At 37.2% G+C, this 25,544-nt stretch overlaps 3 protein-coding genes across 3 annotated transcripts; 2 read left to right on the top strand and 1 right to left on the bottom strand.

Annotated features, from left to right (window-relative positions):
* The first annotated feature begins 5,049 nt into the window (after positions 1-5,049).
* On the top strand, positions 5,050-12,939 carry LOC113066657 (sorting nexin-24-like). Its single transcript, XM_026238596.1, has 6 exons — positions 5,050-5,210; positions 8,628-8,816; positions 9,840-9,934; positions 10,107-10,145; positions 11,780-11,847; positions 11,940-12,939. The coding sequence occupies exons 1-6, from the start codon at positions 5,118-5,120 to the stop codon at positions 12,131-12,133; spliced, it is 678 nt and encodes a 225-aa protein (XP_026094381.1). The 5' UTR covers positions 5,050-5,117; the 3' UTR covers positions 12,134-12,939.
* On the bottom strand, positions 12,767-14,998 carry LOC113066659 (peptidyl-prolyl cis-trans isomerase B). Its single transcript, XM_026238597.1, has 5 exons — positions 14,786-14,998; positions 13,749-13,862; positions 13,576-13,669; positions 13,241-13,425; positions 12,767-13,150 (listed from the first exon to the last, which is right to left on the bottom strand). The coding sequence occupies exons 1-5, from the start codon at positions 14,918-14,920 to the stop codon at positions 13,028-13,030; spliced, it is 651 nt and encodes a 216-aa protein (XP_026094382.1). The 5' UTR covers positions 14,921-14,998; the 3' UTR covers positions 12,767-13,027.
* Positions 14,999-22,461: 7,463 nt separating this feature from the next.
* Positions 22,462-25,511, top strand: LOC113066428 (serine/threonine-protein kinase pim-2-like). Its single transcript, XM_026238323.1, has 7 exons — positions 22,462-22,784; positions 23,060-23,320; positions 23,433-23,804; positions 23,958-24,106; positions 24,205-24,586; positions 24,671-24,847; positions 24,940-25,511. Exons 1-7 carry the CDS (start codon positions 22,658-22,660, stop codon positions 25,032-25,034), a joined length of 1,563 nt encoding a protein of 520 aa, XP_026094108.1. The 5' UTR covers positions 22,462-22,657; the 3' UTR covers positions 25,035-25,511.
* Positions 25,512-25,544: the final 33 nt, after the last annotated feature.

A 25,544-nucleotide genomic window follows, 5' to 3' on the forward strand; every position in this document is an offset into this window, starting at 1 on the left:
CACACTCCTGATGTGTTTTATATCAGTTTTAGCCTGGTAAAACGGGAAGCCCAAAGCATTTCAGTCTTAAAGTTGGTTTTCTGTGTTCATTATTTCATTCCTTTTCTCTTCACTTTTTGACATTTATGCCAACATGTTATTATTTTGTGTCAAATCATATTTTTTGTTATCCACTCTGCAATCTGGCATGTTATAATAATGAATCAACTTTTGCTACGCCACTAATAATGATGAACTTGTTTCTACATCAGATTTTGTGTTTTTTAATACAGATTTTGCTGCTGTCAGAGTTTGTTAGGCTGTGTTCGATTCATTGTGTTTTTATTTGCTTCATGAATGATATTTTGGGCCCTGCTGTAATGACTCTTTGAACACATCAACAGGTTCAACTTCACCTTTAGGTGCCATAATAATCAAAAGTTTGTTTATTGAAAAATGGGGGCAGATATTTTTTTTCACTATGGACTCTTCTTTTTGAGAAAAACAATAAAGATTTAACTACAAATATCAGGATTTTGATTTAATCGTTTTTTGTTGTTTATGTGTGTGTGTGTGTGTGTGTGTAGATACATAGATGGATGGATATTTCAATTATAGACTCTAGTTATACAGTATAAAGCTAAGCAGAAGGATGGATGGATAGATACTGTAGATACAAACCCGATTCAACAACATTTGGAACACTGTACAAATTGTGAATAAAAGCAATGCAATGACGTGTAACTTTCAAATGTCAATATCTTATTCAGAATACAACATAGATGACATATCAAATGTTTAAACTGAGAAAATTGATTATTTTAATGGAAAAATAAGTTGATATTACATTTCATGGCATCAACACATCTCAAAAAAAGTTGGGACAAGGTCATGTTTACCACTGTGTGGCATCTCCTCTTCTTTTTATAACATTCTGCAAACGTCTGGGGACTGAGGGGACAAGCTGCTCAAGTTTAGGAATAGGAATGTTGTCCCATTCTTGTCTAATACAGGCTTCTAGTTGCTCAACTGTCTTAGGTCTTCTTTGTTGCATCTTCCTCTATCATGCGCCAAATGTTTTCTATGTGTGAAAGATCTGGACTGCAGGCTGGCCATTTCAGTCATTTTTTTTGTATATGATGCAGTATGTGGTCTGGTATTGTCATGATGGAAAATGCAAGGTCTTCCCTGAAAGAGACGATGTCTGGATGGGAGCATATGTTGTTCTAGAACTTGGATATACCTTTCAGCATTGATGGTGCCTTTCCAGATGTGTAAGCTGCCCATGCCACACACACTCATGTAACCCCAAACCATCAGAGATGCAGGCTTCTGAACTGAGCGCTGATAACAACTTGGGTTGTCCTTGTCCTCTTTATTCCGGATCACATGACGTCGTCCAAAAAGAACTTCAAATTTTGATTCGTCTGACCACAGAACAGTTTTCCACTTTGCCACAGTCCGTTTTAAATGAGCCTTGGCCCAGAGAAAACACCTGCGCTTCTGGATCATGTTTAGAAATGGTTTCTTTTTTGACCTACAGTATAGAGTTTTAGCAGGCAATGGAGAATGGCACGCTGGATTGTGTTCACAATGTTTTCTGGAAGTATTCCTGAGCCCATGTTGTGATTTCCATTACAGTATCATTCCTGTATGTGATGCAGTGCTGCCTAAGGGCCTGAAGATCATGGGAATCCAGTATGGTTTTCCGGCCTTGACCCTTAGGCACAGAGATTGTTCCAGATTCTCTGAATCTTTGGATGACATTATGCACTGTAGATGATGATAGTTGCAAATTGGTCCTCCAGCTGTTCCTTATCTGTACATTTAACTTTTCCGGCCTCTTATTGCTACCTGTCCCAACTTTTTAGGAATGGGTAGCTCTCATGAAATCCAAAATAAGCCAATATTTGGCATGACATTTCAAAATGTCGTTTGATATGTTATCTCTATTCTATTGTGAATAAAATATAAGTTTATGAGAACTGTAATTATTCCATTTCTTTTTTACTCACAATTTGTACAGTGTCCTAGCTTTTTTGGAATCGGGTTTGTAGATGGATGGATGGATGGATAGATATATGTGTGTTTTTATCCTTTTTTAGTGTTATTTATATCCTGTTATAGTTTTTACTAATATTTAAACGAGCTTTTGCTTTATATTTTCAGTTCATATTTAAAATTATATTAAATTAATTTTTAGTAATTTCTATGTGCATTTTTCATTAACATTTTAAGTTTCCATTTCTTTATTTTATTTTCACAGATTTTAGTATTTTAAACATTTGATTTCTTTTTTTTAATCTTTGCATTTTTATTTTCTCCTATTATTTTTATTTCAGTTAATAATAATAACAATGATAAAATTGTATATTTTTAGTTAACGATAACAACACTGATCATAACTGGATGCATAAAATGCTTCTAAATATTTGTCATTTCTGAAATCTTGAACTGAGAGATCCACATCCACACAGTGGACTAAAGAAGGAAGTGATCCTCTTTTAGGCCTTCCCTCTTTTAGTATTTGTTCTGTGTTGAGCACCAGCTCATTTAATACTCTTATCGTAAATGGCTGTTTCTCTGAAATCTGATGTGACATTATCATATATCAAAAGCCTTTGAAGTATAAATTCATGAATCATGAAACTTTTCAACTTGTATAATTCCCAGCAATTTGTAGCTCAAAACAATGTCCAGCGTTCATGATCAGTTGCTCTTTTTGGATGAATTAAACAACAGGATGAAGTGGGAATGCTGGGATAACACTTGAGCATCAGGAGTGTGGGTTATCTTCAGAGTGTGTTTAGTCAGCAGTAAATGCATGGCTGGTTGTGTGTCACGGGAAATCATGTGATTCTCATTTATTCTCCATTCAGACAGAAGAAAGGAGGACATCAGGTTTAGTGCTGATGCTGTGTTAACTACTGACCTTACAAAAATACTTAAATGATTCGGTCAATATCATTAACTAAAATATTTAAACGCACAAATAATTGTTACTTTTGTACTCTGCATAGATAAGTTACACAAATATCCTTTCATAAGTCTATTACAGAGTTTGTAAAGAATGATAAGTGTTTGTGAATGAGAGATCTCATGACAGACTCATGAGTAAATGACAAACAGACACTGGCATCTTTATATTTAACCCTCAAATAAAAAAGATGTTCAGAAAAAACTGGTCTGAAGAACTTTGAATGGTATAATCTCCAGAAAAACATGCAGTTCTTTCCCTCTCTCTCTCAAGTAAAATAATAAAAATAATATTAAAACAAATCAATAGTGAGACATCCAATGTGTCACAGGCAGGGAATGTGATTTGGTTCAAAAATATACATATATTTTTTGTTATGCTGGTTGAAATTCTCTTCACATCCCAATAGCAATCACTTAGTTAAGTGGTTTATTCATACATTTATGTATTTTTATAGGGTTTATTTGTAAATGTATTTATATTTATGTTAATGTTATCTGTGAAAGGCGTAGGACCATAAATTGTTTGACCAATTAGGTCCAAATGGGGACATTTTTCTATTTTAAAAGAAGTATTTATTAGTATTTATATATAAGTGTTTGCTCAACTGTAAAACATCTACAGGACGTTTCCTATCAGATGTCAAATAGATGATTACAAGATGTCTTTAAGATGTTTATGATTTAGGAAATGACATCTTAAAGATGTCTATCAGATGTTTGTACAGAGCAGATGCTTTCAGTGTTGCCGATTCAATTTCAGGGGAAGTTGCAAAAGGAAGGTCGATTTGTAGCTAAAAATTGCTAAATGATGCTGTGATATCATCGCGTGATGACTTCATTACGTAATCATGGCACAAAATTGTCACCACATCAAACCTCAGCAAAAAAAAAAAAATCAAATTTGTTTGTTAATTAATAGTATGAATGCACAATATAATATTCCAATATAAATAACTTTATTTTTAGATTCAACATTGAATTACTGAACACTTTTGATTGATTACAATACGTTTTCTTCTAATAAGTTAGTAAAATTACAATTTCTGAACAATTATAGTTTGAAGCAGTGTATTAGTAAAAAGTCTGCAAAAAGTAGTCTACTGTGTTAACATTGAAGTATTTTCTGTATTGTTTTTTTACAGGTTTTTTACCTGCATTTTAAATTATGCATTGCATTTTGTGTTTTGGGGTTTCAGGGTTACAACAAATAATGGATAATGACCTGGAAAATTACTAGTACCTTTTCAATTTTTCTTTTTTAGATAGTTTTCTTACAGTTTACTAAATGATCAATAATCAAGCTACTAACAAAGTGCATCATAAACACTTATGCAACAATTATATATATTTTTTCAATTAGTATGTTTAAATTGAACAATTGCAAATAGCAGCTAACTTCATTCACATATGATGTGTGTACTGCTAGGCATCTTTGGTTTCTTCTTTTAGTGTAATTAAGATGGAAAATGTGTGCCTTTTTATCGTTCGTGTCACTTATCAAATGTTGCTAAAAGCAGTCAAACCAATTTTGAAAAATTTGTTGCGAGGTGCTTTTGGAAGAAAAAGTTGATAGAGTAGTTTTACAAGTTGCTAAATTTAGCAACAAAATTGCTAAGTTGGCAACACACTGGATGCTTTCCAGATGAAGCAAAGTTTTTTAAGATACAGCTTGCTGACGTATGCGTGCTATCTGGCATTTGATTGGACAATAAATAAATAAATACAAACTCGGGCACGCCAGTGAAGACGATTACGTCACTTACATTTTTATGCTAAAGTTTATATAACATTTTTCTATTTTTTTATTCTCTGGCAGGTGGTTACCTGTATAAGTAATGCTTTTCCTATTGTATTTTTTAATTTAATGCTATTTCATTAATTAATAAATTAACGCTATTAGTTAATGTGTGTTCTGTTTGAATGTCTCTCTCTCTCTCTCTCTCTCTCTCTCTCTCTCTCTCTCTGAATTCTAAAAGGATTCATGGTCAACGTTCTGTGACGTCATGTTGACTCTCTCTCTCTCTCTCTCTCTCTCTCTCTCTCTCTCTCTCTCTGTGTGCGTGTGTTTGGAGGAGGAGCTCTAGAGATCCACGCCTGATTGTGATCATTCGCGAGGCTGATCTTCAGTTCAGTCTGTGATTTGTGACCTTGTGTTGGAGATGCTGGATCATCATCCGTGTGTGTCTCCGGTCATCGAGGTCTTTATTCCGTCTCTCATGAGGGAAGTGGACGAGACGGGAAAGTTGCGCAAAGTAAGTCATACATTAACTCTGTGTTTTATATCTGTCGTTCCACAAGAGTGATTTATTATAGAGCGTTTGGCGTTTTGCACGTGCTTTTGTAGTTGTCATTTATTTTGAAAGTTAAGAATAATGTATTAGTCGGTCTTACATAAATGTACCATGGTTACCACAGGTGCAATTAAAATTCCATACTGTAAAACCATAGTATATTTATGAGATATAATAATATGTATGTCTGTAATCTTGTTTAATTTTTGACCTATAGTGACCGTACACTGGAGAGAAATATGGTTAACATGGTAAATTATTGCAAAGTTACTTGTATTTTAGATGATGTACTACTCATGTTTGAGTTCTAAAAGGATTCATGGTCAAATGTTGTCTGATTGCATGCAACCGTGAATACAAAATTATTGCTTGAATGAAACGTATTTGTCCTTATAATAAATATTTTATTTTAAATAAATGCATGACAAAAGTTAGAAAGTGTATTAATTTACCAGAAAACATAACAAACCTTATATGTTGTGGCAACATTATTTTTTTTGCACTATTGCAACGTTTGTTGTAACGATGCAGAAATGTTATATGCAAGAGAGCTGTAGCAAGCTTATTGCACTACATTTAGATGACCTTCCAACTAGGGATGGGTAATTTATTGTGCACCTAAAATTTCAGCATGTTGTCACAACGTTGTTAGACGGTTTGTTTGCATTTTGTCAGTGTCCTGTTTACTAGGATGCTAGGAAGTCTGATGAGTAACGGCAGCATAATTTCACCACGCAATAAAAAAATGTATAAGGTCATTCAGTCAAAATACTTTTTTTCTCCGAATTGCGAGTTTACATCTCACAGTTCTGACTTTTTTTATCTTGCAGAATTCTTTGTTTGCAATTTTGTATCTCGCAGTTGCGGGTTTAAATCTCTCAATTCAGATTTTTTTTCCTCAGATTTGTGAGTTTTTTATTTTGCAGCTTTGAGTTTGCATCTTGCAATTCAGACTTTTGTGCAGTCATGTGTCTAAATTTTTCTCACATTGTTTCTGTATGATTTGACCAGTTTATTATCAGAAACGGATAACATGGGGTTGTATGAGGAGTTGTGTGGTCCGTTGTCGTATGTGATGCTGGAAGTAGAACTGAATCACAACCACACGGCAACATGCTGATGTCAGTCAAAGCTGAAATGCCAGAAATACACTCAGGCCATGAACACATCTCTGAACACTGAGAGCCAGAGAACTTCGGAGGAATGGAGGTCGGAGGTCACAGTTGAGAGAGATGAATTTTACTGTACTGAAGATGAATAGAGAAAGAGAACAGAAATATCTGGCCCTGAACTTCAGCAACAATGAGAGCTCTATAAGATCGAGAGAGGGAGAAGCCTGGTTTAAATGAGTCCTTGTGACCCTGATAAACACGACGTGTGTCTTCACTGTTAACCAGGAACGCTCACTTCACTCCTAAAGCTTGTGTAGAATTCACTGATTTCAAGGGAGAGTTAAACTAAAAATTTTAAATTCTATTTACTCACCCTCATATTGTGCCATGTGAATCTTTTACCTATGATCGTTTTTGATTATATGGACTTTCAACTCAAATTTTGCTTTCCATAAAAAAAATCATTTAGAAAAACCAAAGACTATACACAGTGAATGACCTCATCAAGCCCGCACAGATGTGACTGTAGAAGGTTTAGTCTTAATATAGGTCATGTGAGTTTACACAGGTGAAGTCGACACAGGTGTGGTGGTTTTTCAGGTAAGATCACACCCTGCAGCACTGAGAGACTCTTTATAAAGACTCCACCACACAAACCCTAGATCCTGACAGAACAACAGTGTTTTACTTCAAGCCACTGAGCTCCACTTCACATAAAGTCAGAAGTCATAAGGAATGATAAATCATAATGTTTATTTCGAATGGCATACTGATTCATTTGAAAAGAAACTGTGCAATATGTTTGAACGCCTTGCATTCATTCATTTACTTGACTTTTAATTTGACCAGACTGACATCAGAGATGTTAAAAATGTGGAACACCTATATAAAAATAAATACTTTTGACATGAGGTCATGTGACTATTTTTAAAACTTAGTATGCAGAATTGAGTGTATACTACACAGTATGCAGTGAGGTGTCAGTGTAACACTGGTGTGTGTGTGTGTGTGTGTGTGTGTGTGTGTCGGGGGGTGTTTAGGCCACGTTTGTGAGCTGATCTGAGAATTAGCAGTTTCCCATTTCCCATCCATAACTAAAGGACACAGGACATTCAGTTCCACCAAACATTTCTCACTATGAGCTCAATCTTTCGCTTCTCAATACCTTAAATATTTTTCTCGTTAAATCAGAAGCTGAGGGAGAAGGAAATAAAAATGATTGTGTCTCAAGCAGGTTTGGGCAAGTTGGTGCTCAATCATGCTCAGCGTGGTAATGGGAACGATCAATGCGGTGTTTCGTACAAAAATAATCAATAAAAAGCTATTCAAGAACTAAAAGGGACAGTTCACCTAATCCTAAATCATCTACTCACCCTCAAGTTTGATGTTCTTTCTTTCATTAAACAATGACTCTATGTTCACACTGCTCTTTTCAATACAATAAAAGGCAGTCGGACACCACATGCATTTATATAAATATACACTTACTCATAAATTCAATCATTAAAAATATGAATGTGTAAATAAATGTAACTAAATATAATAAATACACTATATTAAAATATTAATGCTCTTTTCCACACAATAAAAGTGGATGGGTTGTCAATCACAAATATGTATATACATTCGTTAATATATACAATTTAATTTGCATATACATTTATATTATAAAATAAACATGTAAATGAATCTTTTTAAAATACATTTTAAATGAATTCAAAATAATTTAAATAAATCTATTAAATCTATTATATACTAATATATTAAAGCTCTTTTCCATACAATGAAATAGGCTCTTGAACATACTTATAGTAAATGTATTTTTAAATAAATGTATTATAAGTGTATAAATAAACGTAACTATATATACATATATATACTATATATACATGTGTATATACACACACACACACACACACACACACACACACACACACACACACACATACATATATATATATATATATATATATATATATATATATAAATATATATATATAAATAAACGCGCACTGGCGCCTCCTGCTGGCGAAAAGTGGCACCTCTGATAAAATGTGTGTATGTGTGTGTGTATATATATATATATATATATATATATATATATATATATATATATATATATATATATATATATATATAATATTTGTATATATATATATATATATATATATAATATTTGTATATATATATATATATGTGATTAATGCGTTGTTATCATCAATGATCTATAATAAAGAATTTTTATTTATATTTTCTTGTTTTTCAGCTCTTCAGGTTGGAGATTCTCTTCAATGGAAGGAAGCACTTTGTTTTGCGGAGACATCATGAATTTCAGACACTTCACCGGAAGCTGAGGAAAGTTCTGCACGCTCCCGATTTCCCCAGTAAGAGAAATCAGCACCTGAGAACCAAACCACTGGAGCAAAGACGGCTGGAACTCGAGGACTACATACAGGTAAATATAGTTATCTTATGTTATTATATTATGCTGCTGTTTTATTATTTAAATATTTATATATTTTATTGTTTGATGCTATGTATTTCTTATGCCCATTTTATGATGTTGTTCATATTTTGAATTATGATTATTTTTTGTTGTCTTTTTAATATTAAAAGATTTAGCTTTAATTTTTATTTTTCAGTTGTAGTCGTTTTACTTGCCAAAGCAGTATTTCTCACTTTTGAAGTTTATTATTTAAATTACCAAAATACAGTTTTAATAGTTTTTCTTAGACATAACAACACTGGTATAATAGTTTATTAAGCATATGTACAACACAACAATATCTTTTAAATAATGCTCATTTGACACAATAGTGGATTATATGTATTGCACACATTCAGGTTGTAAAAAGCACATTTTGGTTAAAGTTTACCTTTTATGTGACATATGTTCTAAAAGGGCAAATGTGTTTGGAAATCAAAATATACAATATACCAAAAAAGAATAAAATTCACATAAGCACAGTCTATACAACATACTGCAAAAATAAATAATAGTAATATATGCTACTCATCCCTCATCAAACCCCTCAGAAATGTTACTTTTTATTTATTTGTTTATTTTTAATAAGGAAATGAATATTTTCATCCAGCATGGATGCATTAAATTGGTCAAAAAGACTTTGATTTTATTTATTTCAAATAAACGCTGTTCTATTGAACTTCCTATTCATCAAAGACTCCTGAGAAGATATTACCATTTCCACAAACAAATAAAGCAGCACAACTGTTTTCAACATTGATAATAATCAGAAATGTTTCTTGAGCAGTAAATCAGCATATTATCATGATTTCTGAAGATCATGTGACACTGAAGACTGGAGGAATGATGCTGAACATTCAGCTGCGCCTCACAGGAATAAATTACATTATAATTTTGAACTGCAGGGTATATAAAGTATCATAATATACTAAAAAGATTGTAATGCATCAACATTGTAACATAATAGTTTTGTTCACTGGCTGCCGATTACAGGTGATTCTGTATCAAAATGATGTTGTTCCTCAAGAGCTCCTGGACTTCCTCCAGGTCAAACATTTTCATTCGGCGAGCAAGACCTGCAGCTCTGAGTATGTATTTACAGCAGATCACTTCACTGGAATATTCAGTTATCCTGTTAGCATTCCATATTTAGGCAACTTTTACAGCAATGCTAAAGTGTTCAAGTAGTAACAAGAAGTAAACTAATAATTCTATTAACTCTGCTTTCTGTTTCATCATTCCTAATTGTCTATATTTCAGTCAAAACCAGTCAGATGAGTGTCAAGGGCAGGGATACAGGTATGTTCATCCTCATTTCTTTAATAAACTCATCCCTCGTTTGGAATCAGATTTCGATCAATTGATTCTAAAACACCTAAAATAGAATAATTTTTTATAGTCTCAATAAAAAATGTTTACTAAACTTGGGCTATTGTTGTTTACTTAGAATATATATATATTTTTTTGTTCGCGACTCGGTTGATTCATATCGGCACTTCGGAGCCTGTTCGCGACTCGGTTGATTCAGATCGGCACTTCGGAGCATGTTCGCGACTCGGTTGATTCAGATCGGCACTTCGGAGCATGTTCGCGACTCGGTTGATTCAGATCGGCACTTCGGAGCCTGTTCGCGACTCGGTTGATTCAGATCGGCAATTCGGAGCATGTTCGCGACTCGGTTGATTCAGATCGGCACTTCGGAGCATGTTCGCGACTCGGTTGATTCAGATCGGGACTTCGGAGCCTGTTCGCGACTCGGTTGATTCAGATCGGCACTTCGGAGCCTGTTCGCGACTCGGTTGATTCAGATCGGCACTTCGGAGCCTGTTCGCGACTCGGTTGATTCAGATCGGCACTTCGGAGCATGTTTGATATTTTTTTAAATTCAGATCTGGACATCGAAGCAGGAAGTGTTTATCAAACAGTTAATTGGTGATAAATGAATATTTGTACTTGAGGCTTTTTTTTTTAACCTGTCGATTTAGCATGTACATGGACCCACACACAAAGGTGGACACACTCTAGACGGGTGTTCCAGGTAGGGTGACCCCCCGTCCCGCGTAGCGCGTGCGAGCGCGCGCACAGCGTTTGAGCCCAATACATGCCTCCCACAAATTGAGACTGTGTCACGCATAATCAATGCTTGCTCAAAAAAAGTTGGTCGCTATATCTGGAGTCACCAACCCGTCGATCGCGGTCGACAAGTCGATCTTGGAAGCATTTTAAGTCGATCGCGAAGATTTTTCAAAATCTGAGAAAAAAAGGTGCCTCCGCTGACTGCGCGCGCACCTCCCGAAACAGACGAGACATTTATACTTGACACAACTGTTTTAGACTGAAAACCAGACCATGCAACTGATTTAGACGCGGATGCCGGTGTGATGAGATGTACTAATATCCGTCTGCTCGGGAATGATTGTTTTAGGCCTGTAATTGATTGATTATTGAGGTAATAGGGATGGCACGGTTCGCTGAAATAAAAAAACCAAACCGTTCGGTTCACTACACACGCTTCGGCACGCGCTTCAACTTAAATCTGACAAAGCATCTGCAATATCATCTGTAATATGTCTTGCTATAAATGGCACGTAAAAAAAACAGGGTTCAGCTAATAAATGTTTCTGTTGATGCATGCGCATTATGGCTTCCCAGACATTACAAAAACATGAAAAAAAAGATCTATATTGAGCAACTACAATTCATTTTAATCCTATAATTATGTATTATAATTTATTTAAAGTGAATAAATTGTAATGAAAAATAAACAAAATTCACACTAGGAGTATGGTTGGACGGAAGCAGTGTGACAAAAATACTATCCCATAATTTTTCACAGTAATCTGACAATAAATGTGGCACACCCAGATTTTCATATGCACACCCAGAGTCTCTTTTCTGGCTACACTACTGTTCTAAACATTGTCTTCCTGTAGATTCCAGTTATTCCATCAGCGAGTTGTTGGTTTCTCGGCTGACCCTTACCAGCTTGAGTCCAGATCAGGTAAAGCTGTTCGATTTCTGTGATTGTGTCCTTTCAGAAATGTGTTGTTTACATCCAAGAGAAACAGTCTGTTGTGGTCATATCCCCCCCAGGTCTCCCTGATATCGTGGCGGCCGGCGTCCTGCAGGGTTTTTACCCCAGAGACGTCAAAGTGAGTTTCAAAAAGAGCTGTGCTAAACCCAGAGGCCTCACCCGTGCACCAGAGCTGCCCGTGCATCCCAGAATCCCCAATATTACCATACACAGAAGTAATATCAGCTCACTGCCAGAGTCACCGAGAAGATGAGTGTTGTCCAGCAACTCCATCTGCTTTAAACGTGCCTTTGCATGTTTAGAAAAAATCTTTCATGTTTAGGCGTGTCATATTTTATTGTGTGTCTCGGTTATTTTCATTTCAAAAGCAAAAAAAATAGTCTAATAAAGAACTGTGCTGACTGTATTATTGTGCACAAAATAGATTTAAATCTAAAGTGCATCTGCAATTATACAGCGTTTCAATACGTTGTACTAAATTAAATTTATGATATTTTTAAAAAGATATTAAAATCTAGTTTTTGTGCATAATTTTAATTGCATAATAGATTTAAATGTAAATGTTTTAAGAGCATATGCATGTTATGTCATTGCAGTATGCTGTATTTTAGTTTTTCCCCACATTGTATTAAAATGTAGTTTTGTTTAATTTAAATTTTCATAATTATGCATATATTTTGTCTTTTAAAATTCAATGTAAAATATAAACTTCATGAAAATCACATTCCGGGTTTGCTTACCTGTGCCAAGACATTTGTCTGTATTATCAAAAACTTTAACACTTTAATTAAAATTATTTCTATGACATAAAGAGCGTGTCTGATTTGTTCATGGTCAAGAAAAACACAAAACAAAAAGGCATTTATTTAAGCAAGAAAAAACACAATTAAGAAAACCTGGATCCTTTATTGAAGATTAGTTTACAAAAGCAGGTTGAAGTGGGTCAGGAATCTGACCGTGTGGAATGCCGGTTTGAACTGGACCCAGGATGTGCCTCTCTGTGGATCAGGACTGGTGTGTGTCGGACCCGCAAGGGGGCGGAGCTACAATGAGCACACACACACACACACTCTCTTTCCACTAGAACTCCAGTGGCACCAAATCCAATCCCCTAAACCCAGAGTCCTGTTGTTCCCCCACACTTAAATTACTCTTTAGCCACTGCAAAAGGCTTTTCCACCTCGATCTTGCCAGAGTCGTGGATAATGACGTCCTTGAGGGGCTTATCTCGCCCATCTGTCTGTGTGCTCTCAATCTTTTTCACCACATCCTTCAAGACAGAAGGAAAAGCCACAAATTTAGCACAACCACTGGAGTAAATGCACTTCTATGGGTATGGAAGAACGGTGGAGATACTCACCATGCCTTCTAGGATTTTGCCGAACACAACATGTTTGCCGTCCAGCCATGGCGTTTGGACAGTGGTGATGAAGAACTGGGAGCCGTTGGTGTCTTTGCCGGCATTGGCCATGCTGAGCCAACCAGGACCATAATGCTTCAGCTTGAAGTTCTCATCAGGGAAACGGTCTCCATAGATGCTTTTACCTACATCAAGAGATCTTTTAATAACCCTTGAACTAATAAACTGTTTTGTTTGGCATCTGAGACCTCAAAAAAATAACTTGAGTCACAGGTTGATGATCTTAATGAGTTCTGATTTTATGTGAAAATTAAAATAATAATAAAACGTGATACCTCCGGTTCCGTCTCCTCTAGTGAAATCTCCTCCCTGGATCATGAAGTCTTTAATCACACGGTGGAACTTGCTGCTCTTGTAACCAAATCCTTTCTGGAAATCAGAATTGCATTCATTTAGACTCACTTTACTATGAATCATGAATCCTGACCAGCGATGGATTGAAACTCACCTCGCCAGTGGCCAGCTGGAGGAAATTTTCTGTCGTTTTAGGGACAGTTTTTCCAAAGAGTCCAATGACAATCCGTCCTACATCCTCATCGCCGATCCTGATGTCAAAGTACACCTGTGAAAGCATATTCATATTCAGAGTCACACCTGAACATCAAACATCAGTTCATCATGGTGAGTCCACAAGTGGCTATAAAACACAGATTTATCAATAGACTTCATTAAACAATATTTTGCTGAATGTGTTGTTGTGCTGGCACCTTGCACTTGGTTTAGGACTGTCAAGGATAAATATTAATGACATAAAACCACCCATAGGTGGCATAAAGTCCCGGTTTTAATAAATGATTTATTGAACCATTCAAATCAAGCGATTCGTTCGATTCAAGCAATGAAAGAAAAAATACCCAAGTTTTTATATTCATTGCACAACCAATAGTCCTAAAAGTACATTGCTTGTGCAATGAATAAAAAAAAAACTCATACATGGGTATTTTTTCTTTCATTGCTTGAAATATGAGGGCATTCTAACTGTATTCTAACAGGCTTCATCGTGCATTGAAGGCGTGTTGTCAATATCTTTTTGATATTTTTAACTTTAAAAGTTGCGAACCATTTTGCACGAAAAATAAGGATAACTTCGTGAATTATCACATAGATAATTTTAACATTTAATTTGCACGATACATTTTACATAAAACTCAACATTATTCATCTAAATGGGATGGTGGTTTCACAGGGGGATGTTTTTTGTCTTTTTTTTCACCAGCATCTCCCCACAATTCGAGCCCTTGTCACAGGCCTTATTATAATAGTGTATTTTGCACAAAACCAATTAAAGTCAGTAAATGCAAATGGATAAAAAAATAACCAAAACATACAGATGGTTTTCAAGCAAAAATAAATAGTTTACGCAAATCTGGCTCGCTGAATGTAAGTATAAACGTAACATTAGATAGAACTGATCTCTTCTGTTTGCGATAGGCCAGATACGGGTTTGCAGTGAATGCAGCGGAGCGCAGCGCAGGGTTTTTGTACCTTGGCCGTGACTTTGGGTCCCTTTTTCTTTTCATCCGCCTCCGATCCGCTCGGGAAAAGCAGGAAAATCACCGAGCCAACGATCAATGTGACAGCCAACAAAAACTTCATCCTCCTCTCACAGATCCGCACCATGAACAACCCGAAAAAATGAGTGTGTGGCAATGACTGTGTTTTAGGGATTCTGCGGCATCCGGGGAGGAGATTTGAGCTGCGCCCGGAATTCACGCTCAACCCCGGGGCGAGAGTTGAGCCCTAGAGCTGATCCAGGAACAGTTAAGTACATCTACTCGATGTAGGAACATTCGACGCTGTGCGCACTGCGCACGACCAACTGATCTGAGAACAGGCGCTGGAAGAGCACTCCGCTCTATTTGACGTATCCCGACTCATCAGACGCTGATTGGACGAAATTTTGTCTGTCAAGGAGCGAAGAGCCAATCAGGAATTGAAACGCGTAAAGAATGGACGGAGCCACAGCGGCTTCTCGAGATGCATCAATATTAAAGGCACAGGACGTTTTTTTAGTTTTTAGGCAGAACATAGCTATTTAGAACAATTAAAAACTATCAAAAACATGTCTGTTAAAAATGATTAAAACTATATCTACATTATAAAGCTGACCAGAGAGATCGTTAAAACCATTTAATAGTCACCGTTTCGTGAGTTTTAGTGTTTGCAAGGACGAACAGAAAGAGTTTCAAAACATTATTAAGTAAAGTAAGCAGAGACGGATCTACCGGGGTGGCATCCCTGCTGCCACCCACCGGCGGCGCCAGGGGGGGTCTTGGGGGGTCTCAAGACCCTGCCAAAAAATGCCTTGACCCCCCATTTGACCCCCCAGCCTCTTCCTGATTAAAAATATATATATATTCGGGATAAAGATCCAAAAATGTTTCTCTTCAAACTACGCAGAACAATAATAAATAATAATTATTTCGACATTTATTCATACACTGAACCGAGAACCGTTTCTGTCGGACGCGTCCGATTCGAGAACCGATGAGCTGATGATAACTGCGCATGCGTGATTCAGCGCGAAGCAGACTGACACAGAGTGCATCTGAACCGAACTGATTCTTTTGGTGATTGATTCTGAACTGATTCTTTGCTAATGTTATAAGCGCGGGTAAACCAAAGGCTTGAATGAAGGGCAATTATCGCCAATGACGGCATTACATCGAGCGCAAAAGAACCGGTGAACCATTTTTTTTTTCAGGTGGTTTATTTGATCGAATTGTCCGAAAGAACCGGTTCACTTGAGCACCTTCTCCTTTGCCCCTTAAGTGCCCTTTTGTCAAAGCAAAATTTCCTCAATTTTTTTTTTGTAATAACATAAACTTTTGTGAATGCCTGCCCTCGCCCAATCATAATATTAGTACAATTTATTAATAATAATTTAGCCGTAAATAAAATGACCAACATGATGACCGTTCACCTGACTACGACCTCATCCAACCGGGAAGATTCCTCATGCTGCACGCGCATTTTTTAATTGCTAGAGGATATTTTCAACATCGTGGCAGCTGGTAAGGGGTGTTTCATTCTCAGCGAAGTGATTTTGATGTTTATTTACTTATTATTATTTTACAAGAACGATGTGATGTGAGAACATGCAGATACGTTGTTTATATTGCTGTGTGTAGCCCGTAGTGTAGAAGTAACACTAGCTTGCTGTTTGAGGGAGAAAAGTTTCACAGGCATCGAGGGGTCTGGTCTTTTTTATGTTATTTGAATAAACTTTTATTATATTACAGTACTTATTTATTTTTAACACGTAAAAATAATCATCACAACACTGGTAAGGCTTATTCAGATTTTCTCATTCTCTGAATGATCATTATAAAAATAAAAACAATTCAGAAATGAATTAAAATATAATTATATTTTAAATGTGATGCAAATATTTTTTCTACAAAAGCAACAGTGTTTACAACAGCAAGACCACTTTAGCCTGTAAACTCAATAATATCTATCTGGAAATAAATGTAAAAATATCAATGTCAATAAAAATGCATAATATACCTGACATGAAAGTGCAGTGTGAAGGATATGAATAACAAATGTAGCCTGTCATTTGTTTACATTGCAAAGGTGTTTTTGTTGTTTAGTAGCAGAAATATGCAGTTATTAGCTGTGTCCACTGTATTTTTTGTTGGTTTTCATGAGACCCCCCTTGAAAAGACCAGGACCCCCCATTGCCCCCCCAATCAAAATTGTCTGGAGCCGCCACTGCTGCCACCCCGAAGCCGCTCCGAACTCCCGAACTGACTCAAATGATTCGTGATCCCGCTCTGAACTCCCGAAATAATTCAAATGATTTGCGATCCCCAAACTGATTCAAATGATTCGGGAACCCGCTTTGAACTCCCGAACTGACTCAAATGATTCGCGAACCCGCTACGAACTCTCGAATTGATTCAAATGATCCGCGAAGCCGCTCCGAACTGATTCAAATGATTCGCGATCCCCAAACTGACTCAAATGATTCGCGATCCCGCTCCGAACTCCCGAACTGACTCAAATGATTTGCAATCCCGCTCCTAACTCCCAAACTGACTCAAATGATTCGTGATCCCCATTACTGACTCAAATGATTCCCGATCCCACTACGAACTCCCAAACTGATTCAAATTATACGCGATCCCCAAACTGACTCAAATGATTCGCAATCCCGCTCCGAACTCCCGAACTGACTCAAATGATTCGCGAACCCGCTCCGAACTGTGACATATTTTCAGATATAAATGTAAATTAAAAAATAAATTAATCATTTTTGATTTTCAAATATTGCACCTGTCAAACATTCAAACAGTCTATTTTGCCGTCAATACTGTTGACGGTGTCCTTTATCAGTAGGCTTTATATTTATGCTCAACATGAAGTACAGATATTGTTGTCGTGAAGACAAGATCCTGGTTTGTCAGCAGCCTCCCTCTATGTCACCTACAGCAGCAGCAGCGCCGCGTCAGGCACGATTCAGAGATTCTGAATCCTCCTGAGACTCAAAAAATTTATTATCTATCAATAAATTAAGCTTTAATGAAAGCACAGACTTTGAGATTTTTGAATGAATAAATAAAAAGTAGAGCATTTAATCAAATCTCGATATGGACTAGTGTCTGCAATATTAAAGGGTTAGTTCACAATTATCAAATTTATGTCATTAATAACTTATACCCTCATGTTGTTCCAAACCCGTGAGAGCTCCGTTTATCCGTTTATCCGTTTACCTCCGGAACACAGTTTAAGAAATTTTAGATTTAGTCCAAGAGCTCTCAGTCCCTCCATTGAAACTGTGTGTACGGTCTACTGTCCATGTCCAGAAAGGTAAGAAAAACATCATCAAAGTAGTCCATGTGACATCAGAGGGTCCGTTAGATTTTTCTGAAGCATCGAAAATACATTTTGGTCCAAAAATAGCAAAAACTACGACTTTATTCAGCATTGTCTTCTCTTCAGTGTTTGTTGTAAGACAGTTCAAAACAAAGCAGTTTGTGATATCCGGTTCGCGAACGAATCATTCGATGTAACCGGATCTTTTTGAAACAGTTGACCAACTCAAACTGAATCGTTTTAAACGGTTCGAGTCTCCAATACGCATTAATCCACAAATGACTTAAGCTGTTAACTTGTTTAATGTCGCTGACACTCTGTCTGAGTTAAAACAAACCAGTATCCAGGAGAAATTTTACTCAAACAGTACACTGACTGAACTGCTGTGAAGAGAGAGATGAACACCGAGCCGAGCCAGATAATGACTCGTTCACGAGTCAAGAACGGGTTGCATCGGTTTTCGGATCACCAGTAGTTCTTTCTGACAGTTCGATTAAATAAACCGGTTGAAGAAAATGGTTCACTGGTTATTTAGCGCTCGATGTAATGGCGTCATTAGCGATGACTGCAAGCCTTCGGTTTACCTGGGCTCATAACATTAGCACAGAATCAGTTCAGAATCAATCACCAAAGGAATCAGTTCGGTTCAGACGCTCTGTGTGTCGGTCTGCTTCACGCTGAATCACACATGCGCAGTATCATCAGCTCCTCGGTTCTCGAATCAGACACATCTGACAGAAACGGTTCTTGACGCGTGAACGAGTCGTTATCTGGCTCGGCTCGGTGTTCATCTTCAGTTCTCTCTTCACATCAGTTCAGTCAGTGTACTGTTTGAGTAAATTAATTACCCCAGGATATTGGTTTGTTTTAACTCAGAGCGAGTGTCAGCCACATTAAACATGTTAACAGCTTAAGTCATTCAGTTCTATTTGGTCAACTGTTTCAAAAAGATCCGGTTACATCGAATGATTCGTTCGCGAACCGGATATCACAAACTGCTTTGTTTTGAACTGTCTTACAACAGACACTGAAGAGAAGACAATGCTGAATAAAGTCAAAGTTTTTGCTATTTTTGGACCAAAGTGTATTTTCGATGCTTATAGAAATTCTAACTGACCCTCTGATGTCACATGGACTACTTTGATTATGTTTTTCTTACCTTTCTGGACATGGACAGTATACCGTACACACAGTTTCAAAACTATCGTCATTCATTCGTATACACAGGCTGACAGAAACGGCAATGTCTTTACGACAACCAGTCAAAATTTAATTTCAGTATAGCTTTGAAAAAATTCAAACAGAAATATAGTACTATTGCACAGTAGAGTATGCTATACTTCAGGTAGGCCTATTAGCCAATAATAATGGTTAATTAAAAAACACAGAAACTCTGGTTACAACCCACCAAAATAAAAGATTGGTCTAACTCAAAGAAATTATGTAAAAAAATTTAAAGGAATATCACACAAGTTTTCATAGAAGTTTTAATTTAAGCTTGCCAAAACAATAACACCATATTTTTCAAAAACAATTTCTAAAAGTACATTTGTATTTGGGCCTGTAATGCTTATTTATTTATTATGCATAATATATTATTGTCAGCAAATAAAACCTATGCTTCAGGGACCATATTCATATTACATCTAAGGCTAAATAGCTCTTGACTGGTTGAGTTAGATGGTGATTAACACCAATCAGTAGAAAATCAGTTGAGTCTCCCCAGCTGGAAATGTCATTGGCTGTTAAAGTCTTGTGTTTCTTTTAATAAATTGACATATTGATAACACTGAACCTTTTATAATGCTCTTAATGACATGTCGATGTATACTGTATGCATTAGTGAGTGTGGTGGTACTTATGGGGTATGGTCACTTATTCCTTATATGAACTGTTTCAAATGTAAGACATTGATTGCATGAGATTAAGTTTGTAAATGATAGCCTGTGTCCTTTTGTAGTGTGCACATATGTTTATCATCAAACTGTGATAACTGTGACTAAATTCAGTACATATACGTCCGCCATATGTTGCCACCCCTCAAAAATTCCATTAATATTTTTCTAGATCCGCCCCTGAAAGTAAGTATATAAGTAATGACATTTTGCTTGCTGAAACATTTGACTTTAGATATAACAGCTATGACAGCTTTCTGTGTACAGCGAATCACCTTTTTCTATGTAAGCATACTGTGCAAAACAGCTCCTGGAGGGCCAGTGACCGCCATCCCTAAAGAAAACACACCTGAATGAGCTAAACAAGGTCTTCAGACTCATTAGAAACTATCAGGAAACTATGCTGGAGCTTAAATCTGCAGCACAGTTGCCCTCCAGGACAGGACTTTGACGTGGTTTAAAGGCATAGTTTACCCCATAATGATGGTTGTGTCATCATTTACTCACACTCATGTAAATCCAAACCTGTACAGTGGCATGCAAAAGTTTGGGAAACCCTTGCAGAATCTGTGGTGAAAACTTTTGAACACGATGAAGATGTCCAATTTTTTCTTATATTGTTGAAATATAAAATATTTTTTTCCATTTAGTTCTTGTATGTTTCCCGGAACACAAATTAAGTACAGTTTACCTTGATATTCAAATTCCAAAAGTTTTCACCCCCCAGCTCTTAATGCATCTTGTTTCCTTCTGGAGCATCAGTGAATGTTTCAACCTTTTAGATAGTTGTGTTTGAGTCCCTCAATAGTCCTCAGTGTAAAAAAAATGGATCTCAAAATCATACAGTCACTGCTGGAAAGGGTTAAAATATGCAAAGATTCTGGAAAACTGAAGAATCTGCAGAACCTGAAAGATTTTTCTGAAGAACGCTGCTCAGTTTAACTGTTCAGAACAAACAAGGGACTCATGCACAACCATCACAAAACAGAAAGACAGTCGTGGATCATCCAGGTAACCGCACAAATTTATTAAGAACCAAGGGTTCCCAAACTTTTGAGTGGGCTTATTTAATAATTTCAGCATTTTTTTTTTTTTTTTTTTTTTTGTCTTGTGGACTATATGCAAACATCTTTTATGTAAAATATCTTACTCAGGACAGTACAAAAAAATAAAATAAAATAAACATGCATTTAGTATGATCTCTCTTTTTTTATTTATTTTTTATTATTCACAGATTCTGCAAGGGGTTCCTAAACTTCCGCATGCCACTGTACGACTTTCTTCTGTGGAAAACAACAGAAAATGTTTTGAATAATGTTGACTAATTCCTTAATTACTTTTCTAATTTTTCATCTGTGACAATGAAATCCAATCTTACTTTCATGAATGCTTTTGGAGAATTGCTTACTCTTGATTTCAACAGAACAAACCAACGTTTCTTAATAGAACAATACTGAAAAATATATAAATCATAATTTTGCTTGACTAACTGACTGTTTAAAAAATATTCGGTGATGCATCTGAGCAAACAGACACATCTGAAACATTTACAAACAACAAATACGAATCATTGAATTAATTAAGTATATAAATGATGAGTGATAAGGGTACATTTGAACATTTGAATTACAATACAGCGACCTGTAATTCATGAATAACGAGTGAATCTGTAGTTTCAATAAAACTGAGTTATATTTAACTTACTGTATGCACACACTGGATCAAACTACTGTAAGTTACTAGATTAACGTTAGTCCTTGCATGTAATTTCTGTGTCAAATCATGCCTTTTTCTATGACTACTGTTATTAGAGCTATACTAGATAATAATGCTATGATTCAGATATCGTCAAATAAACACACTGCAAACACCACAACACAATTTGTGTTCGGTAATTAATACTCGTATTACCAAGGTATTTTATAAAACGTCGATAAAAGCTTATTTAAAAGTGAAGTTTAAAAGTGAATGAATATTTCCGTTTTACTTTAAGATGAGGTATAATTTTTCAATTTGTTCAAAAACAAACAACGTTATAATATAAAAATAACGTACTCACCCTTGTTTTAGGCACATCGCTTCGGTAAAGTCGCTTTTTAAAAAAAATAAAAAATAAATAAAGTTAATTCGAGTCATTAACGGTATGTTTCCCTAAACCTCGCGCGACACCCGATATCTGGCTGGCTTTACATTTTACGTAAGGATGTACTTGCGGGTGAACCAAGTTCATATTTAAAATATTAACAATAAAAAACTCCTGACACTTTTGAAAATGGTATTGGTATTAATTTTAAAACAAAACAACTACAAAACAGAGCGGAAATGCGCACTGTTCTAAAAAAAAATAAAAATAAAAAATAAAAAATAGAATAACGCGTAAGCGCGAGCAGCTCGAGTGTGACGTCACATCGCTCCCGCTATATAAAGCCCTGCTCAAGCGTTTTCGGCAGATGCGGATCTGGTTGAGTTAGTGTTAGGAAGCAGCGACTGATTCCACTGACTAAAACTCTTTAGATTTACGCTTTACACACAGTATTTTTAGACTATTCTCAGTGTACACACATTGTGTCCATAATTATCAATTTAACCTAATATTTAAATTAAAATTAATCTTATATAATTTTTGTTGAAATATTAATCAATGTCTACAACAACTGAGCGCAGTGGCTCTGAGAGCGTGCCTGTCGCGCGAGCGGCCTGGGCTTCGAAAGCATCGAGCTTCGAAAGAATCGATATGAGCAAAGAAAAGAATGACAACAGCCCAGCAGGTGGGATGGAAATCAACAGCCGTCATTTCTGTTGTGTTATTTAGCTTCTCTCGGTCTGACCTCAGTGTTTGACCTCTTTGACTAGAACATCAAGCTTTGCAGCAATATGAATTTAGATACAGCAATACTTGCATTCATTAATATTGAGTCTGTTTCCATGATCTACTGAACTGTCATTGACAGTCTGTCAAAAAATTTGTTAGAAATGGAATATGTTTCTGATCTGCAGTCAGAGTTAGTGTTAGTCTCTAATAGTTAGATCTTCTTTATTCCAGACAAAGGGAAGAAGGGGAAAGCGGTACATGTCTTCTTCCATAAGCTGTGCGCGTCTGTGAAGCGTCCAGACAGAGTGCTGCGTCTCCCAGCACAGACGGATGCTCATCTGGACGACCCTGAGGTGATGGCTGTCCCGGGTCCTTCAACCATTCCTGATCTGCTGTGTCTGCCGGGTCAGGTGTGTGCAGATCCGGAGCACTCCTCTGGGATCAGAGAGCCAAAGCTTCATCCAGATCCATTTGCTCTCAGTCTCTGTCACAGTAAGTCATTATCACTTTAGTTCAATAATAACGGTAGTGTTTCTATGTTTAATTGCTGGTTGACATGTAAAGTTAGAGATGTTTCTAATGGGTCGCTCTTCATTGGTTTTAGAAGAAGCTAAGAAAGGAAGGAAGAGGAAAGCGGTCCGTGCCTTCTTCCGGAGAGCATGCAAGGCTGTGAAGCAGCTCTTCTCTTGCTGCGACTCGGAAAGAGTCCAGCCTCCTAAAGCAGAGCCGGATCTGGACCCATCCCAGCTCGTTCTGCCAGAGCAGGACCAGGACTCTGCAGACCTCCAGTCATCTCCTGAGGAAGAAGGTCCCTCTGAGATCCAGGCCCAGGATGAAGATCTGTCCGGTCCAGAGTCGGGTTCAGAGTCCGGTCCAGTGACTGGTTCATGGTCGATCGTGTCAGAAACGGGTTCAGTGTCAATCGTGTCAGAAATGGACACAGTGTTGCCTGATCCGGAAATCGAGCTAGCTCAAGGCGAGTCATTTCTGCTTTGTGTTATTATCCTATATATTGTTATATTGATCTGCAGTGCATTTGAACTAAAGAAAGTCTTCAAGACTCTTGATGGTCCTTCAGCTCTGCTTGCAGTCTCAACAAGTCCCTCTTGTGTTTCTGTGTGTTTTTCAGGATCCTTTGTGTCTTTGTTCGAAGTGGGACATCTGATCGCATCAGGGAACTTCAGCAAGGTCTATGAGGGAACACACGCATTCAGCGACAAAGTGAAGGTTGCTCTGAAGTGTATCCCCAAGCGCCGAGCAGACCGCTATCTTGATGTTGTAAGTTGGCTAAACCTGAAGAATATTTGGTGGTTTTATAACCTGAAGCTGGAATAGAAGACAGCAAACTAATGTTTTTTGTGTTTGTCTCTTCTCAGCCTGGTCACTCCAAGCCTTTGCTCGCTGAAGTGGCTCTGATGCTGCGGCTGGGAGAAGCTCCATCGTGCCTCAACATCTTGGAGCTACACCAGTGGCTGGAGGACGAGAGCAGCTTCACTCTCATCTTGGAGTACCCTGAACCCTGCAGGACCTTGGAGGATTACATCTTGTTCTCCGGCCCCTTTAGTGAGGCACAAGCACACTTGTTTATGCTTCAGGTGCTTAAAGCAGTCAAACACTGCCATGAGCGTGGAGTTTATCATGGTGATATCCGCTCGAGGAACATCCTGGTGACTCTCTACAGTCTGGAGCTTAAGCTCTTCAACTTCCGCTGCGCTCGTCTTATCAACAGCGAGGGCTTTGACAGCAGCCAATACCAAGGTGAGTCTCGCTGATGATCACGTGATGTTGTGTCGTTGATGGTGAAGCGTACAGAAGCACTGAAGCTGTGTGTGTCTCTCACAGGATCAGACGCATACACCCCTCCTGAGGTCCTCGGCCTGTCCATGTTCCACGCCGCAGCAGCAGACGTCTGGGTGCTAGCTGTCCTCCTCTTCGAGATTATTCACAGATATCTGCCCTTCGAAAGCTTTGATGCCATTCTGCACGGCTACCTCAGGATGGATCCCACCTTATCCACAGGTGAACACACAAACAGCTTCACATGATAATGATGTTTAATGTTCTTGTTTGATATGTGGAGACTAACCGCGCTCTCTCTGAACTCTTCCCAGCGTGCTGTGACCTGATCTTCCACTGCTTGAGCCGTAATCCATCTCACCGGCTGACGCTCCAGCAGCTGGAAGAGCACCGCTGGATGAAAACCTAGATTGGAAGAAGGCAGGGATCCTGATCTGGATCAGACAGTGCTTTATTTATTAAAAATATTTTGAATCAAACCAGTGATAATTTAATTGCCAGTGCAGGAAGTCAAAGTGATGAACGAGTCTTTCTCATTGCACTACACTCATCACAATGAAGTGCATCCATCTGAACAGACACACGGTTTGTGGGTGTAGGAAATAGTTCTGTGCTGTTTGATTTATGATTGCCTTAAACATTACTAATGTCCATCATGAGACAAAACAAGGGCATTGATATATTTTAAGTTTAATTAATTAATTTTAAGTTTACTTTTCAGCTGAAACAGCTCAGACTTACATTTTAGTCTGGGTCCAGGCTTAAGAGTTGTCTGTGAAACTGCTTGATTTAACCCTCATGCATCCTTCAAATAGCATCCCTTTACTGGACCTTTGTGGAAAAATTTAATTACTAAGGAGGTCTAATGTGTGATCCCAATTAGTTTTTTAATTAATGTCATATCTTCGATAAAATAAAA

Source organism: Carassius auratus, chromosome 50 (genome assembly GCF_003368295.1).
Source record: "Carassius auratus strain Wakin chromosome 50, ASM336829v1, whole genome shotgun sequence".
Classification (NCBI taxonomy): domain Eukaryota; kingdom Metazoa; phylum Chordata; class Actinopteri; order Cypriniformes; family Cyprinidae; genus Carassius; species Carassius auratus.

Excerpts from the sequence above, each read along its gene's own strand:
- LOC113066428 (XM_026238323.1), top strand. The coding sequence starts at position 22,658 with ATGTCTACAACAACTGAGCGCAGTGGCTCTGAGAGCGTGCCTGTCGCG. Across the intron at positions 24,107-24,204 it reads CAGACCGCTATCTTGATGTT|CCTGGTCACTCCAAGCCTTT; the intron begins GTAAGTTGGCTA and ends GTCTCTTCTCAG. Across the intron at positions 24,848-24,939 it reads GGATCCCACCTTATCCACAG|CGTGCTGTGACCTGATCTTC; the intron begins GTGAACACACAA and ends AACTCTTCCCAG.
- LOC113066659 (XM_026238597.1), bottom strand. The coding sequence starts at position 14,920 with ATGGTGCGGATCTGTGAGAGGAGGATGAAGTTTTTGTTGGCTGTCACA. Across the intron at positions 13,426-13,575 it reads TAGAGGAGACGGAACCGGAG|GTAAAAGCATCTATGGAGAC; the intron begins GTATCACGTTTT and ends CTCTTGATGTAG. Across the intron at positions 13,151-13,240 it reads GCAAAATCCTAGAAGGCATG|GATGTGGTGAAAAAGATTGA; the intron begins GTGAGTATCTCC and ends TCTGTCTTGAAG.
- LOC113066657 (XM_026238596.1), top strand. The coding sequence starts at position 5,118 with ATGCTGGATCATCATCCGTGTGTGTCTCCGGTCATCGAGGTCTTTATT. Across the intron at positions 8,817-9,839 it reads AACTCGAGGACTACATACAG|GTGATTCTGTATCAAAATGA; the intron begins GTAAATATAGTT and ends TGCCGATTACAG. Across the intron at positions 9,935-10,106 it reads AGCAAGACCTGCAGCTCTGA|TCAAAACCAGTCAGATGAGT; the intron begins GTATGTATTTAC and ends TCTATATTTCAG.